Source organism: Hyperolius riggenbachi, chromosome 1, assembly GCF_040937935.1.
Source record: "Hyperolius riggenbachi isolate aHypRig1 chromosome 1, aHypRig1.pri, whole genome shotgun sequence".
Lineage (NCBI taxonomy): Eukaryota > Metazoa > Chordata > Amphibia > Anura > Hyperoliidae > Hyperolius > Hyperolius riggenbachi.
Window position 1 is genome coordinate 3143270 of NC_090646.1, and position 17486 is coordinate 3160755.

Sequence of the window (17486 nt, forward strand, 5' to 3'; positions counted from 1 at the left end):
AATCCTGCAATTGATATGTTCGCCTCAACAATCTTGGAAGATGTTCAATCTGTGGAACGTAATTTCCGTAGTGGACATTTACAATATAGATCTAATATGAATCAATCTGAAAGATTGGCTCTTAAGAGATTGCAGGCAAATTCTAACATCACTATAAGGGCGGCTGATAAAGGGGGTGCAGTGGTGGTCCTAGACACTTGCTATTACAAGGAAGAAATTTTCTCTCAATTTAATCAACCTGAGGTTTATAAGAGACTCACTGGTGATCCTATTCACCTTATACGTAAAAGAATATTGACTGTTTTGGATCAGGCTTATTCTAGAAATATCATAGATGAAGATTTGCGCAGATTTTTGTTTTGTGACCACCCTGCTACCCCCCCAGTTTTATACATTACCTAAAATCCATAAGAACCTACTCCGGCCACCGGGGAGACCCATTGTGGCCGCACTGGCCGGAGTAGGTTCTATTTTTGTTCCTTTGGCTCAATTTTTGGATAGGTTGTTACAACCTTTTGTTGTATTATTGGATTCATATCTAAAGGATACAACCATGTTTCTTGATAAGCTGAATACGTTGGATGTCGGATCTTCTGACATTTATTTGGTCACTCTTGATGTGGAAAGCCTCTACACCTCCATCCCACACGATGGGGGTGTAAAGGCTGTGGATTGGTTTTTACTTACCCAATCGGATCTCTCTGAGGAGCAGAGGAAATTTGCCATTGCTCTACTTAGGATTATATTGGAGGAAAACTACTTTGTCTTTGAGGGCGTTTATTATCAGCAACGCAGGGGGACCGCCATGGGGTCAAATGTGGCCCCCTCCTACGCAAATCTATACATGGGCCTATACGAGGAGGCATTTGTTTATACACATGAATATTATCGTAGGCATGTTGCATGTTGGCTACGGTATATTGATGACATATTTTGCGTATGGAGGGGGTCCCAGGAGGATCTGGCGGTCTTCCTTGCTGATTTGCACGAGAGTTGTCCGTATATTCGGTTGATGGCTCATGCACATCCTGATCGTGTTGCCTTCTTAGACACTGTGGTAATCCGCACTGGAACGACATTTCAAACATATTTATTTGTTAAACCAACTGACCGAAACTCATTACTGGAATTTGCCAGTTTTCATCCCATTTCTACCCGTGAACATATTCCAGCCGGCCAGTTGGGTAGAGTAAAAAGAATTGTTTCAGATCCTGCCGTCAGAGAGACCCGTATTGTGGAGATGAGAGAGAAGTTCAGGCGTAGAGGTTATCCAGAATATACCCTGGAACAACTGCCTTCACGTAGAAAACGTGTTTCTGGGCCAAGACTCCCCTTTGTCTCCCGTTACAATACCTGCAGCAATCAGCTGGGGTCTATTGTGAGGAGACATTGGGGCCTCTTGAAGGAATCCTTTCCTCATATTGAGGAGTTCCGTTATCCACCCCTATTTTCGTTCAAGCGGGCCCCTACAGTGAGAGATAAAATTAAATCTAAGACCATTACCCCTGTGGTGACCTCTAGAAGGGGCACTTTTCCTTGTTTGGGCTGCCATTTATGCAGCCATATTGTGAGGGGAGATACGTTCGCGCATCCATCCAGGTGTGAGAGGTTCTCCATACGGGGCCTCTACACCTGTGATTCAATGTATGTAGTTTATTTGCTTAGATGCCCTTGTGGGTTGGTATATGTGGGTGAAACCACACAGCGGCTGCGCGAGCGTATCTCCTCTCACAAATCTGCTATTAGGACACGGAATATGGAACAAGCTGTTTCTCAACACTTTACTTTGTGCCGCCACACGGTCCCGCAATTAAGGGTTCAAGTCATAGACGGGATTCCCAGTAATTTCAGGGGTGATCGAGCAAAGGAACTCCTCAAGAGGGAAGCCTTCTGGATTAAACGCCTGGGCGCATTGGGGAATAGTGGACTGAATAGGGATTATGATCTCTCTTTCTGCATTTAATTTTGTTGGATTTTGATACTCGGATTGATTTGATTGTCGGTGGGGTTAGGGGGATAGCATGCTGAGGATATTTTGAGATCCACAATCTCTTCCCCCTTTTTTGGGGTTAGTAGTAGCTGGTATATATCTAGGCTTCATTATATGTGATCAGGGGCCCCAACCGTCCCGTTTTCGCCGGGACGGTCACGGGTTGGGGGAGGGGTCCCGCTGTCCCGGGATACCCCCCCCCCTTGTGTCCCGGTAGCCAGCGGAGGAAAAGAAAGCATCGAGGCACCAGCCGCGGCTTCTGTATGCGGGTCTGCGATAAGATTGTCCCTGCCTCCCTCCCTCCGAATGTGCCCCCCAGTGTCCCCCTGTATGTAGAGATAACAGCGCAGTGGAGCGGGCAGTCTTACCATCTTCCTTGCGTACCGGGCATCTCTCGTCTTCTCCGCTTCCTGTGACGTCACAGGAAGCAGGAAGCAGAGAAGACGAGAGATGCCCGGTACGCAAGGAAGATGGTAAGACTGCCCGCTCCGCTGCGCTGTTATCTCTGCATACAGGGGGACACTGGGGGGCACATTCGGAGGGAGGGAGGCAGGGACAATCTTATCGCAGACCCGCATCCCGCACACAGATGCCGCGGCTGGTGCCTCAATCCTTTTTTTCCCTCCGCTGCTATGGGCACCCTCCCCTTCTCTCCACTCCCTGACAATTGCAGATATATATATATATATATATATATATACATATATATATATATATATTAACTAGGGGTGTGTCAGGGGGTGTGGTTGGGGGTGTGTCAGGGGTGTGGCTTAAGTGTCCCGGTATCTCATCTCAAAAAGTTGGGAGGTATGTGTGATATGTGTCTCTTTTGTGTTGTTGGGACGCAGGGACGACATGGGTGGGCATGTATTTTTAAATCTGACCGCTATTAATCTTTTTGGGCCTCTCTTTGACATTTTTCTGATATCCCCATGTGTCATGCCAATGTTTTTGCGAATGGAGGATCTTTTACGCATTTGAGCAGGTACTTACGCGTCTTTTTCCGCATGGATGTTTTCTATGCTTTATTTTATATTTGTGGTCCCTCATGAGGCTTTACGCGTACGTTTTTACGCATGTGTACATATTTGTACGCATGCTGTAATGCGTATTTTTTTACGCGTATATTGACGTTTTACGCATGCGTCTATGCGTACGTCATGAGGTCATCATGACGTTCCAGGAAGTGTTTTTGGCATGGCACACGGGGAAGGAGCTGCAGTTCCCCATCAGGTCCTCTACAGTATGTCAGTTAGAGGGAGGAGGTAAGAATATTTTCAAATTCTTAAAACAGAGTGTGATTGGTCCTGTGGTATAGTGGGTGTAACTTTATAGGCTGCCTCGCAGTTCCCCATCAGGTCCTCCATGTTCTCTCTGCGTCCCGATTGGTTGAAGACTTGTATATATAAGAGTGGTAAATGTGTTGTATTTCAGAGAGAGCCTGATACAGCTTGAGGAAGGACCTTGTCCGAAACAGCGTCTGTCGCTGTTATGGCTATCTCTTTGTCTTTTTAAAAACAATAAAAGAGCTATAGATTACTGACATGGTGCTGTGGACTTCTCGTGTTGGATCTGATTAGTCCAATGCTTCCAAGTTCTGTCATATTGGGCTAAGATGACTGAGTAGTGGTACATCGGATTTCCACGGATATCTGATTTATGATTTCCGTTTTCCGATCGGGAATACGGAAATTTCAGTTCCGTGGAATCCACATGACCATCCCTAGTGATGACCGTGCTTGACCTCCTGTATTGACCTGTGACCTCCTGACCACAGTCTTGGCTCTTCTCTGGTTTATCAGCCTGGCTGCCTGATCTTATGTGTGTGACCCATGCTAGTTCCTGCCCTTTAGTTGGCCTGTCCCTTAGATTGGTAGTTATCTGACCTCCTGTGTCTGACCCTTGGCCTCAGCTCCATCTGTCTGGCTTTTATGCTGGGTACACACGGTACGATTTTCGATAGATGGATCCGATGGATCCGATAGATAATATCTGGCATGTCCGATACTCCTTGTGATCGATTTTGTGCTCGATTTCTCATAGAATTGAATGGAAAAAGATAAGAAAACGAGAGAAGATGAGAGAATCGAGCGCAGATACAAGTGCAGAATCGAGTGGAAAAAAAACGATTGGGTGGGAAAATTGAGCGGAAAAATGTATTGTGTGTACATTAGGCGTTTCATCAGATCTCATACCATTCATGATTAAGTCCTGGTGGTAACCAGAGTCATGTAGAATTTCCAGTACACACTAAATCTACATACTTTCCATTTGTGTCACCTAAGGTGCGTACACACCTAACAACTGAGGTCGCCCTCCGGGGACCAGTTCCCCCTGGGCCACTTATAACTGGACTGGCCTGTGTAGCTGTGTAGTGGACAACTGAGGTCACCCTCCGGGGACCAGTTCCCCCTGGGTCACTTATAACTGGACTGGCCTGTGTAGCTGTGTAGCGGACAACTGAGGTCACCCTCTGGGACCAGATCCCCCCGAGCCACTTATAACTGGGCTGGCCTGTGCAGCTGTGTAGCGGACAACGGAGGTCGCCCTCCGGGGACCAGATCCCCCTGGGCCACTTATAACTGGGCTGGCCTGTGCAGCTGTGTAGCGGACAACTGAGGTCACCCTCCGGGGACCAGATCCCCCGAGCCACTTATAACTGGGCTGGCCTGTGCAGCTGTGTAGCGGACAACTGAGGTCACCCTCCGGGGACCAGATCCCCCTGGGCCACTTATAACTGGGCTGGCCTGTGCAGCTGTGTAGCGGACAACGCAATCTGTTGCTATGCAGTGAGATGGACGGAGGGTGGATTGTCACGTGCGTAACGTCACACGGTGGACAGGGACTCAGGAGTGGTGTCTTAGCTGGTCAGGGGCCTCTGTACACATGCTTGACTATCAGCCGAGACACTCGTTACTGGCCACCTCGGCCCACTTTAGTCAGGTGTGTACAACGCTTTAGAATTATTATTCACCATCACTTTGGCTGACAGTTTAGGAACAATCTCTGTCCAGACAAACTGTCCTCCTCTCCGTCAAGTTGTGTTTTGTGTTATTTGAGAGGAGAGGGAGGAGGAGTGGAAGGGGGGGAAGGAGGGGAGAGGGAGGGAGGGGGAGTGGGAGGGGGGAGGGAGATGGTGGGAGGGGGAAGGGAGGGGAGAGGGATGGGAGAGGGAGGGGAGAGGGAGGGGAGGGAGTGGGAGTGGTAAGGGTTGAGGAGTGGCAGGTGGGAGGGAGGGGAGAGGGAGGGAGGGGGAATGGGAGGGGGAAGGGAGGGGGAGGGAGGAGGAGTGGGAGGGGGAAGAGAGGGAGTGGAGGGAGGGGAGTGGGAGGGGGGAGGAGGAGTGGGAAGGGGGAGGGGGTGGGAGGGGAGAGGGATGGGAGAGGGAGGGAGGGTGAAGGGTGGGAAGGAGGGGAGAGGGAGGTGAGGGAGGGGGAGTGGAAGTGGGAAGGGATGGGGAGGGATAGGAAAGTGAGAGGGAGGGGGAGGGATGGGAGAGTGGGAGGGAACTGTGTAAACAACAATATAAGAACAATAGCATATTTTGCTAGTGATTTAGAATGATGGGTTGTTAATGAAGGTGTCAATGATGTTGGGGTAACATGTTCTCATGGTTAATGGTTGGGACAACATAAATCTAAAGGCTTTGTGTAGCTGAAGTTTGTCTTAATAGCACAGACTATTGTGTTAGTTCTGGTGGTAATATGGATCTCTCTCCTGACCTCCGTCTACAGAACTATCTCCAGAAATATGGATGGATTGAGCCAGTCCACTGGGATTCCATGCCATTCCGTGGTGTTCCGGCTACATCAGAGGAGAACGTGGCCCCTCCAGATATCTCCATCCTGCTGAATGAAGGTGAGTCATCTCCCTCAACCCTTCCAGTAACTGCTCCACATCCAAAGCCAACATTAAATCCACGATTTATTGGAGCCCTAAGAAGATTTCAGGAAGCCAATGGCTTGAGAGTGACAGGAGAGTTAGACGAAGCCACCCGAGAAGCCATGAATGCTCCACGGTGTGGGGTTCCTGACCAGAAAGTTACACAACTGGAGAAGTCTAAGGATTCAGACAACCTCTCTAATGAGGAGGGTCACCCTACACATGTAGCCCAAACAGCTCCAACTGTTTCTGACGCGAAGAGCAATGGAAGGTTGGCCTTGTCACAACATGTAAGAAAAAAGAGAAGCCACCTCTTGAAGGCTGGAAAGAAAAAAGGGGCCTTTTCAAAGCCAACAATCAAGTGGAGATTGCTAGGGGAAGGTTATAGCATCTGGTTATCCATCAACCAGCAACGCTCAATTCTGTCCCGAGCTTTTCGAATGTGGAGCGAAGTGGTTCCACTCAACTTTGAAGAAGATACGGATTCTCCTGCACATCTCATTGACATCAAGCTGGGCTTTGGTACCCGTGAGTATCAATTTGCAATCAGATGGAATAATATTGTTTTTATGGTGCCCCACAAACAATTCTGAAGGGAAAGATCCTCTTTTGCTCCACCAAATGCATCATACATGAGAAAGACCCAACACACGCATCATACATGAGAAACAGAAAACAAACATCATCATACATGCTTACATACATACAACACTCAATGCAGGGATTGCACAAGAATTAAAAGCAGACAGAAGTTTCAATTACACAATAAGATGAACCATCTATGAGCTGTGGTGGAGAAATCTGATGTGATGGGTATGAGCTGTGGGGGAGAGATCTGTAGTGATGGGTATGAGCTGTGGTGGAGAGTTCTGATGTGATGGATATGAGCTGTGGTGGAGAGATCTGATGTGATGGATATGAGCTGTGGTGGAGAGATCTGATGTGAGGGATATGAGCTGTGGTGGAGAGATCTGATGTGATGGATATGAGCTGTGGTGGAGAGATCTGATGTGATGGATATGAGCTGTGGTGGAGAGTTCTGATGTGATGGATATGAGCTGTGGTGGAGAGTTCTGATGTGATGGGTATGAGCTGTGGTGGAGAGATCTGATGTGATGGATATGAGCTGTGGTGGAGAGTTCTGATGTGATGGATATGAGCTGTGGTGGAGAGATCTGATGTGACGATATGAGCTGTGGTGGGGAGATCTGATGTGAGGGATATGAGCTGTGATGGAGAGTTCTGATGTGATGGTTATGAGCTGTGGTGGAGAGATCTGATGTGATGGATATGAGCTGTGGTGGAGAGATCTGATGTGACGGATATGAGCTGTGGTGGAGAGTTCTGATGTGATGGATATGAGCTGTGGTGGAGAGATCTGATGTGATGGATATGAGCTGTGGTGGAGAGTTCTGATGTGATGGATATGAGCTGTGGTGGAGAGATCTGATGTGAGGGATATGAACTGTGGTGGAGAGATCTGATGTGATGGATATGAGCTGTGATGGAGAGTTCTGATGTGATGGCTATGAGCTGTGGTGGAGAGATCTGATGTGAGGGATATGAGCTGTGGTGGAGAGTTCTGATGTGATGGCTATGAGCTGTGGTGGAGAGATCTGATGTGACGGATATGAGCTGTGGTGGAGAGATCTGATGTGATGGATATGAGCTGTGATGGAGAGTTCTGATGTGATGGCTATGAGCTGTGGTGGAGAGATCTGATGTGACGGATATGAGCTGTGGTGGAGAGATCTGATGTGATGGATATGAGCTGTGATGGAGAGTTCTGATGTGATGGCTATGAGCTGTGGTGGAGAGATCTGATGTGATGGATATGAGCTGTGGTGGAGAGTTCTGATGTGATGGATATGAGCTGTGGTGGAGAGATCTGATGTGAGGGATATGAACTGTGGTGGAGAGATCTGATGTGATGGATATGAGCTGTGGTGGAGAGATCTGATGTGAGGGATATGAGCTGTGGTGGAGAGATCTGATGTGACGATATGAGCTGTGGTGGGGAGATCTGATGTGAGGGATATGAGCTGTGGTGGAGAGATCTGATGTGACGGATATGAGCTGTGGTGGAGAGATCTGATGTGATGGATATGAGCAGTGCTGGAGAGTTCTGATGTGAGGGATATGAGCTGTGGTGGAGAGATCTGATGTGATGGATATGAGCTGTGGTGGAGAGATCTGATGTGATGGGTATGAGCTGTGGTGGAAAGATCTGATGTGATGGATATGAGCTGTGGTGGAGAGTTCTGATGTGATGGAATGAGCTGTGGTGGAGAGTTCTGATGTGACGGATATGAGCTGTGGTGGAGAGTTCTGATGTGATGGATATGAGCTGTGGTGGAGAGATCTGATGAGAGGGATATGAGCTGTGGTGGAGAGATCTGATGTGACGGATATGAGCTGTGGTGGAGAGATCTGATGTGATGGATATGAGCTGTGATGGAGAGTTCTGATCTGATGGCTATGAGCTGTGGGGGAGAGTTCTGATGTGATGGATATGAGCTGTGGTGGAGAGATCTGATGTGAGGGATATGAGCTGTGGTGGAGAGATCTGATGTGACGGATATGAGCTGTGGTGGAGAGATCTGATGTGAAGGATATGAGCTGTGGTGAAGAGTTCTGATGTGATGGATATGACCTGTGGTGGAGAGTTCTGCTGTGACGGATATGAGCTGTGTTGGAGAGTTCTGATGTGATGGATATGAGCTGTGGTGGAGAGATCTGATGTGAGGGATATGAGCTGTGGTGGAGAGATCTGATGTGAGGGATATGAGCTGTGGTGGAGAGATCTGATGTGACGATATGAGCTGTGGTGGAGAGTTCTGATGTGACGGATATGAACTGTGGTGGAGAGATCTGATGTGATGAATATGAGCTGTGGTGGAGAGATCTGATGTGACGGATATGAGCTGTGGTGGAGAGATCTGATGGTGATGGATATGAGCTGTGGCGGAGAGTTCTGATGTGACGGATATGAGCTGTGGTGGAGAGATCTGATGTGATGGATATGAGCTGTGGTGAAGAGATCCTATGTGACGGATATGAGCTGTGGTGGAGAGTGCTGATGTGATGGGTATGAGCTGTGGTGGAGACATCTGATGTGGTGGATATGAGCTGTGATGGAGAGTTCTGATGTGATGGCTATGAGCTGTGGATGGAGAGATCTGATGTGAGGGATATGAGCTGTGGTGGAGAGATCTGATGTGATGGATATGAGCTGTGATGGAGAGTTCTGATGTGATGGCTATGAGCTGTGGTGGAGAGATCTGATGTGATGGCTATGAGCTGTGGTGGAGAGATCTGATGTGATGGATATGAGCTGTGGTGGAGAGTTCTGATGTGAGGGATATGAGCTGTGGTGGAGAGATCTGATGTGATGGATATGAGCTGTGGTGGAGAGTGCTGATGTGATGGGTATGAGCTGTGGTGGAGAGTTCTGATGTGACGGATATGAGCTGTGGTGGAGAGATCTGATGTGACGGATATGAGCTGTGGTGGAGAGTTCTGATGTGACGGATATGAGCTGTGGTGGAGAGATCTGATGTGACGGATATGAGCTGTGGTGGAGAGTTCTGATGTGACGGATATGAGCTGTGGTGGAGAGATCTGATGTGACGGATATGAGCTGTGGTGGAGAGTTCTGATGTGACGGATATGAGCTGTGGTGGAGAGATCTGATGTGAAGGATATGAGCTGTGGTGGAGAGTGCTGATGTGATGGGTATGAGCTGTGGTGGAGAGTTCTGATGTGATGGATATGAGCTGTGGTGGAGAGTTCTGATGTGATGGATATGAGCTGTGTTGGAGAGTTCTGATGTGACGGATATGAGCTGTGGTGGAGAGATCTGATGTGACGGATATGAGCTGTGGTGGAGACATCTGATGTGATGGATATGAGCAGGCACGTGCACAGGGGGGTGCTCTGGGTGCCCAGGCACCCCCCTTTTTAAAATCTTCAAAAAAGGCCCCTCTCGCCGCGCAAAATAAGCTCCTCCCCTGATCGCGATAAGCCCCGCCCACCCGCTGGAAGCCCCGCCCCCGCCTGGGACACTTTCAAGTGAAGAGGCCCAGACAGGAATCCTAGTGTGGCAAGCATACTGACCTCTCCCTCCACCTAGGACCCATAGTGACCTCTACCTCCCCCAGCACCCATAGTGACCTCTCCCTCCACCTAGTACCCAGTGACCACTCCCTCCCCTAGCACTCACAGTGACCTCTCCCTCCCCTAGCACTCACAGTGATCTCTCCCTCTACCTAGGACCCATACTGACCTCTCCCTACCCAGTACCCACAGTGACCTCTCCCTACATCTAGCACCCACTGTGACCTCTCCCTCCCCCAGAACCCTCTGTGATCTCTCCCTCCACCTAGCACCCACAGTAACCTCTCCCTCCACCTAGCACCCACAGTGACCTCTCCCTCCCCAGCTCTAGCAGTGATCCTGCCTACCCCAGCACCCACACTGACCTATCCCTCCCCCAGCACCCACAGTGATTTTTCCCTCCCCCAGTGGCTACACTCCTGTCCCCTGTAGCACCCACAGGGACCTCCCATCCCAAAAGCAGCACCTACAGTGACCTCTCCCATTGCCAGCGCCCACAGTGGCCTCTCCCAACACCCAGCATCCACTCCCTCCTCCAGTAACCACTAGAGATGTGGCGAACGGTTCCCGAACCGTTCGCCGGCGAACATCTCTAAATCCATGGGCCTTTTACTACTTCCGGGTCGCAATGACCCGGAGTAGTACGCCTGCGCTGCCCGGCGGAGCGCGTCCTAGATCGCGCTCCCGTTGCCGGGCACTCTCTGCGCATGTGCGTGACGTCATGAGTGACGTCACGCTCATGCGCAGAGAGTGCCCGGCAACAGGAGCGCGATCTAGGACGCGCTCCGCCGGGCAGCGCAGGCGTACTACTCCGGGTCATTGCGACCCGGAAGTAGTAAGAGGCCCAGAGAGGTTCGCCAGGCGAACTGTTCGGCCCAACTCTAGTAACCACACTGACTTCTCCCACTACCCACAATGGCATACCCTTCCCCCAGCACCCACACTGACCTCTGTCTCCCTTAGAAGCAACTATGCCATTCATAGCAGCACCCATAGTGACCTCCCACCCCCTGCACCCACAATGTCCTCTACCTCCCGAGACCCACAGTGATCTCCCCCAAAGGACCCACAGCGACCTCCCTTTCCTCCAGCACCCATACTGACCTCTACTTTCCACAGCACCCACAGTTACTTCTCCCCCTAGCACCCACAGTGACCTACCCTTCCCCTAGCAGCAACTATGCCATTCATAGCAGTACCCACAGTGATCTCCCACCCCCTGCACCCACAACAATCCCACCAATATTCAGCACCCACATTACACTCAACCAGTAACCCCCACTATAGCAAGCACCCAGTACTTGCACCAAGCACCCTGCACCCAATACTCACATCCGGCCTCCATATGGCACTTAGTACTTGCATCAGACAGCCACATGACACCCAGTACCTGAACCCCTTCACCCTATAGCTGGCACCCAGTACTCACACCTACATGGCACAGTACTTGCACCCAGCTCTGACATGTCACTCACTACTCACACCTGCACACAGCCTCCACATGGCACCCACTCACATAACCAGTACTAGCACCCAAAGTACCTGCACACAGAACCCACATAACACACAATGCCCACCCATAGCTAGCACCCAGTGCAGGCATGGCACCAAGTATTCACACCTATGTGATACCCATACCTGCACCCAACACCCACATGCTTCACCTGCAGTAGTTCCAGTTGCACTAAGCCTCCACTTGGTGCCCAGCACCCACACCAAGCACTCACAATATCACATCCAGTACTTGTACCCAGAACTCACAAGGGACTGAGTACTTGCAATCAACACCTACATGATGCTTGATACACACCCATACAGCCGGAATCCACATGACACCCTGTGCCAGCACCCAGAACCCACATGGCACCCAGCATCTGCCTTTAGCACCCACATGACAACTAATACCCCACTATCCAGCATCCATCACCCATATGTCACCATGTACTCACTCCCAGTACCCACTTGGCACTCAGTATTTGTATCTAAGACCAACATACCCCCATAATCAACACCCACATGGCACAGTACTCACACGTCACCAAGTTCCAAAGCCATTATATGCACCTAGTACCCGTCCATGGCCAGGACCCAAATAGCACCCAGTACCCATCCTTGGTCTGAACCCATATGGGAGAGTACTCTACCATGGCACACATCCAGACCACATATGGCACTCCATACTCACTCATGTCCAACACTCACATGTCTCCCTGTACCAATTAGCCCTCACATGGCACAGACTATTGTTTATCACCATCTGCTACTCATTCAGCACCCAATACTGCATAGCGCCCACTGCAAATAAACACCCAATACAAACTGGACCTTGGTACCCACAGCAGCTTGACACAGACTGTACTTTGGCATGTTGGCACCCACTGCAACTTAGCACAAAGTGACCCTTTGCGTCTTACCATCTACTGCATCTGGGCACCCACTGCACCTTGGCACTTACTGCAGTTTTGCATCTACTAATGTAAAAAGAGAGAACCGAGAGCCCAGTATAGTGTAGTATGTTCAGGCAATTGATAAATTAGAATTGAGTAAAGTAATACTCACAAACCCGGGTTACCTCCAGGCAACCACTATATAGGCAGGTGAGGAGTTTGTCCTGTCCTCACTCAGGATTAAGAAGTCGCTCTATGTAGACTTAGGAAAAAAGGGGGTATCCCCCTCCATCAAGGGTGGATATTAGACGTATAACAAGAAGGAACAGAGGCGCCAATAGAATAAAAACAGAACTTAAAATCTTTAAAATTGCTTAGGAGGCTCTGGTGGACTTACCTCCTATACGCAGACACAACAGCTGTGTATTTTAGACAAAAATATTTATTGGTACACTCCAAATTGCTGCAACGCGTTTCGCAGGTTCGCACCCGCTTCATCAGGCAAAATATGATAGGAGTACACAACTGGGGGTGAAAAAGGCACAGATTGGTGTATATCCTACTTAAAATGTGTATATCCATTTTGTGTATATATATATATATATATATATATATATATATATATATATATATATATATATATATATATATATATATTTCTACATACACAAAGCGAAAAATTGTAGATTGTATACATGCATGTTAGATAGAAGTAAATTATATGCTGGGTGAAAAATAGAATAGAAAGATATTTTTGCAAAAAAGAGAGGGGGGGGGGGGGGGGGGTGTTTGGTTTAATTATGAGTGAAGGGGGAGAGTATTGAGGGAGGGTAAAGAAGAAAGGACGGTGGAGTATTTATAGTATGTGCTATAATATATAATTAGCTGCGTGTAGTATAAAATAATGTTATCATGCTCAGTGATGCCTGGGTGAAAGTGCATACACAAAGCCAGATGAGTAGTTTATTGGATCATTAGTTAAGGTGAATAGTATATAGTACCCAGTTAGATGATATACGTAAAAGAAAACGAAAGTGGAACAAAGTCAAAATAACACTTACCAGCGATATGTTCAGATTGCACCTGGCGCCTTAGTGCCATAGTGCTGTTGTAACGCTGGTTATGTAGCATAGGGACACACCCCTTGGCCAATCAGAGCGTGGCACGTATGGCCGCGTTCGCGCCACAACCACGTGACTGCCCGGCTGTGTCATTGGCGTGCGTCCTGATCTAAGCTCACACGCAGGGTGCCGTAGAATGGGAGAGGGGGACCGTATGCGCAGGAGCGTATGGGCAAGGTGCGATATCGTATTTGGCTACCGGCGGAAGTGACGTTCCGGTGCCAGCGTTACTTGTGCGCATGTGTGTAGCGCGTCATGCGCCATCTTGGATATGGGCATTTGTTGGCTGGATTGCCAGGAGTTGGCGTGCCATGATTAAAAACAATATGAAACAAAATAAAACTACTTTATATAAAAAAACCTTCTGAGAAAAGGCTTTTTAAGCTACAAGGGATAGGTGGACTGATTATATACCTTTATATATGTCGGATACTAATAACAATATAGTACACACATAGTGTATCATTCACATAGGTAGTTTGCTGCCACCCAGTGGTCATATTGCATTATTCTGGTTAAGCAAATTATTTTTCTTATGTGCAAAGTTACCTGTATGAATATGAACATCAATATTGTCACTAGGATCTCTAGGATCTGTAATTGCTAATTTGTGTGTACATTTGTAATATCAGATGGACTTCTATAAGAAGCAAGGTAAAAGACAAGATAAAAGCGGTACAGTCTATGTAAATAGAAAAAATTAAAACAAATAAAATGTTATAAGGTACAAATATAGCCTGTAGTGCTCACAGAGTTGTGAGCATTGGACATAATAATCATGAAATTATAAAGAATGGAGCTCAAAAGACATGTATCAAAGTAGAAACATATATCAAAGTAAAAATATCCTGTACCATATATAATATAAAAACCGCAAGAATGATAAAAGAGGCGACTGGTTTAAAATGAATATTGTTTGATCTGTTTAGTGAATTTTTAACAGCTGTTCATTGAGGCCCTCGGGAACGAGGGTCCTCAATATTTGGATCCAATACATTTCTCTCGCTTTTAACTTCTCAAAAGCATCATGTTGTTGTTGATTGATGGATTCTACAAAGGTGATGTGAAACAGGGTGGGGTCGCTGTGGTGGTGGGTGCCAAAGTGTCTTGATACGCTGTGCAAGGGAAAGTATTTTTGGATATTTCTCTTATGTTGTCCCACTCTACTGCGTGCTGGTTGGGTGGTACGACCCACGTACTGGAGATGGCATGGACAGGTGATGATATAGATGATGTACCTGGAGGTACACGTAATATAATTCTTTATGGGATAATTTTGTTTGGTGGTGTAGGAGCAGAAAGAGGTAGCGGATTGTATAAAAGGGCAGGCCTTACATCTGGCATTATTGCATGGAAAACATCCTGGTGTATCTTGAGATTGTGATCGTATAGTGGGATTCCGTTTTTTGAATCGACTTGGTGCAAGAAGGTTGCGTAGATTGGGTGCGCGTCTGAAGGTTATGGCTGGAGTTTGGGGAATGATAGGGCGAAGATATGGATCCTGTAGTAAGATTTCCCATCTATTTTTCAAAATTGATCGGATTAGGGGGTGCTGTGCACTGAATTGCGTAATGAATCTGGGGCAGTCTGTGGTGGTGGTGGTCTCAGTGCTATTAATTGGTTGGGTATGGGTCGTTTTTGGAATATTAGCTTTGAATTTGGCATCCTTGATAAGCTTTTTTGGGTATTTTCGTGCTCGAAATTTATTCGTAAGAATGTCTGATTGTGTGTTATAATCTTTGATATCCGTGCAATTTCTATAGATCCTTCTGAATTGGCTGTAGGGTGTGTTAGTGGTCCAGGGGCGGTGATGGAAACTGTCAAAATGTATATAATTGTTGGCATCTACACCAACATCCCCCATACATACGGTATATCAGCCATTAAAACAAATCCTCAAATCCCAGCTATGGTATATAAGCATGCTTTTCAAAAAGTACAAATCCTTAATCATGCTACTTTTTCTATCGAATTGATCATAATGGAAGTATGGTTTATGCTACCGCCAGCTTTAGCATGTAGTGTGGGTCATGGTCTAGAGGTTAAGACACATACCTACTATACACTAGGTCTTTGGTTCAAATCCCAGCTATGGTATATAAGCATGCTTTTCAAAAAGTACAAATCCTTAATCATGCTACTTTTTCTATCGAATTGATCATAATGGAAGTATGGTTTATTCTACCGCCAGCTTTAGCATGTAGTGTGGGTCATGGTCTAGAGGTTAAGACACATACCTACTACACACTAGGTCCTTGGTTCAAATCCCAGCTATGGTATATAAGCATGCTTTTCAAAAAGTACAAATCCTTAATCATGCTACTTTTTCTATTGAATTGATCATAATGGAAGTATGGTTTATTCTACCGCCAGCTTTAGCATGTAGTGTGGGTCATGGTCTAGAGGTTAAGACACATACCTACTACACACTAGGTCCTTGGTTCAAATCCCAGCTATGGTATATAAGCATGCTTTTCAAAAAGTACAAATCCTTAATCATGCTACTTTTTCTATCGAATTGATCATAATGGAAGTATGGTTTATTCTACCGCCAGCTTTAGCATGTAGTGTGGGTCATGGTCTAGAGGTTAAGACACATACCTACTACACACTAGGTTCTGGGTTCAAATCCCAGCTATGGTATATAAGCTGTTTTGAAAATCTGCAATTCCCTACTGCATGATATGGAGAGGGAGAGAGAGAGATATTTTTGTGCACCACACCCTTGAGGATCCTCTGCATGGCCCTGCCCCTTCCTGCTGCACCCACACTGACCTCTACATTTCCCATCAGCCCCCCCCTTCCCCTCATAGCTGGCACCCAGATCTCACACTCACATGACACCTGGCGCCATATGCAATTCACATCTCCTCTTGAGTTTTCTCCAAGGTGATATTTTTACAACTTGTCATAAAGTGCCTTTGAAATCACCAGCAAGCAAGAAATTACTCAAAATAAATTTGATGGTACTTTTTCACCAACTTTTGGGTACTTTTTCAATGGTAAAATGCTGAAAATCCAGTTTACAGAGAAGATGAAAATTATCTCCTAGGAGATAACTCAGGTGAAAAAATTAATTGCATATGGGCCCAAGTATCTGCACCCAGGCCTAAAATTGCACCTAGAACGCACACCTGCACATAGCTTCCACATGGCACCCACTATCTGCACCAAGTATCCACTTAACCCGTACCCGCACCCAAAGTACCTGCATTCAAAACCCATGTGATGCCCAAAGCCTACCCATAGCCAGCACCCAGTAAAGGCATGGCGCCAAGTATTCGCACCCATGTCACACCCGGTGCCTGCACCCAGCACCCACATGACATCCAGTACATGCACCCAGATCTTACATGGCACTAAGTTCTTGCAATCAACACCCGCATGACACTCGATACCCAACCATAGCCAGAACCCACATGACACTCAGTACTTACACCCAGAACCCACATGGCACCCATCATCTGCATTCAGCAGCATGACAATCAATACCCCCCTAGCCAGAAACGAGGAAGGGGGGGGGGGGGCATGCGGAGGAAGGCATTGCCAGGCTCCTTTTTTAAATTTGAGCACCCCCCACTTAAAGAGGATCTGTAACATAAAAAGATCCCCTGGGGGGTACTCACCTCGGGTGGGGGAAGCCTCCGGATCCTAATGAGGCTTCCCACGCCGTCCTCCATCCGTCAGGGGTCTCGCTGCAGCCCTCCGTGGAGTCCGGGCAGCGGTGACGTCATTATTTACCTTCCTGGCTCCTGCGCAGGCGCTCTGACGGCTGTCGGCTCCGAACTACACGGAAATACCCGATCGCCGTCGGGTCTGCTCTACTGCGCAGGCGCAACTTTCCGGCGCCTGCGCAGTAGAGCGGACCCGAATGAGATCGGGTATTTCCGTGTAGTTCGGAGAGGAAAGCCGCCACAGCGCCCCCGCTGGAGCCAGCAAAGGTAAATATTGAAATGACAGTCGGCACAGTCGCCGGCTGTTCGGAGGGCT

General features: G+C 47.8%; 1 protein-coding gene across 1 annotated transcript in view; it reads left to right on the forward strand.

Annotated features, from left to right (window-relative positions):
- LOC137524709 (matrix metalloproteinase-21-like) overlaps positions 1-17486 on the forward strand; it is a 181518-nt gene that overhangs the window by 15603 nt on the left and 148429 nt on the right. The window contains exon 2 of the mRNA XM_068244876.1: positions 5725-6400. Coding sequence (XP_068100977.1) covers positions 5725-6400 — 676 coding nt within the window. The remainder of the gene's footprint in view (positions 1-5724; positions 6401-17486) is intronic.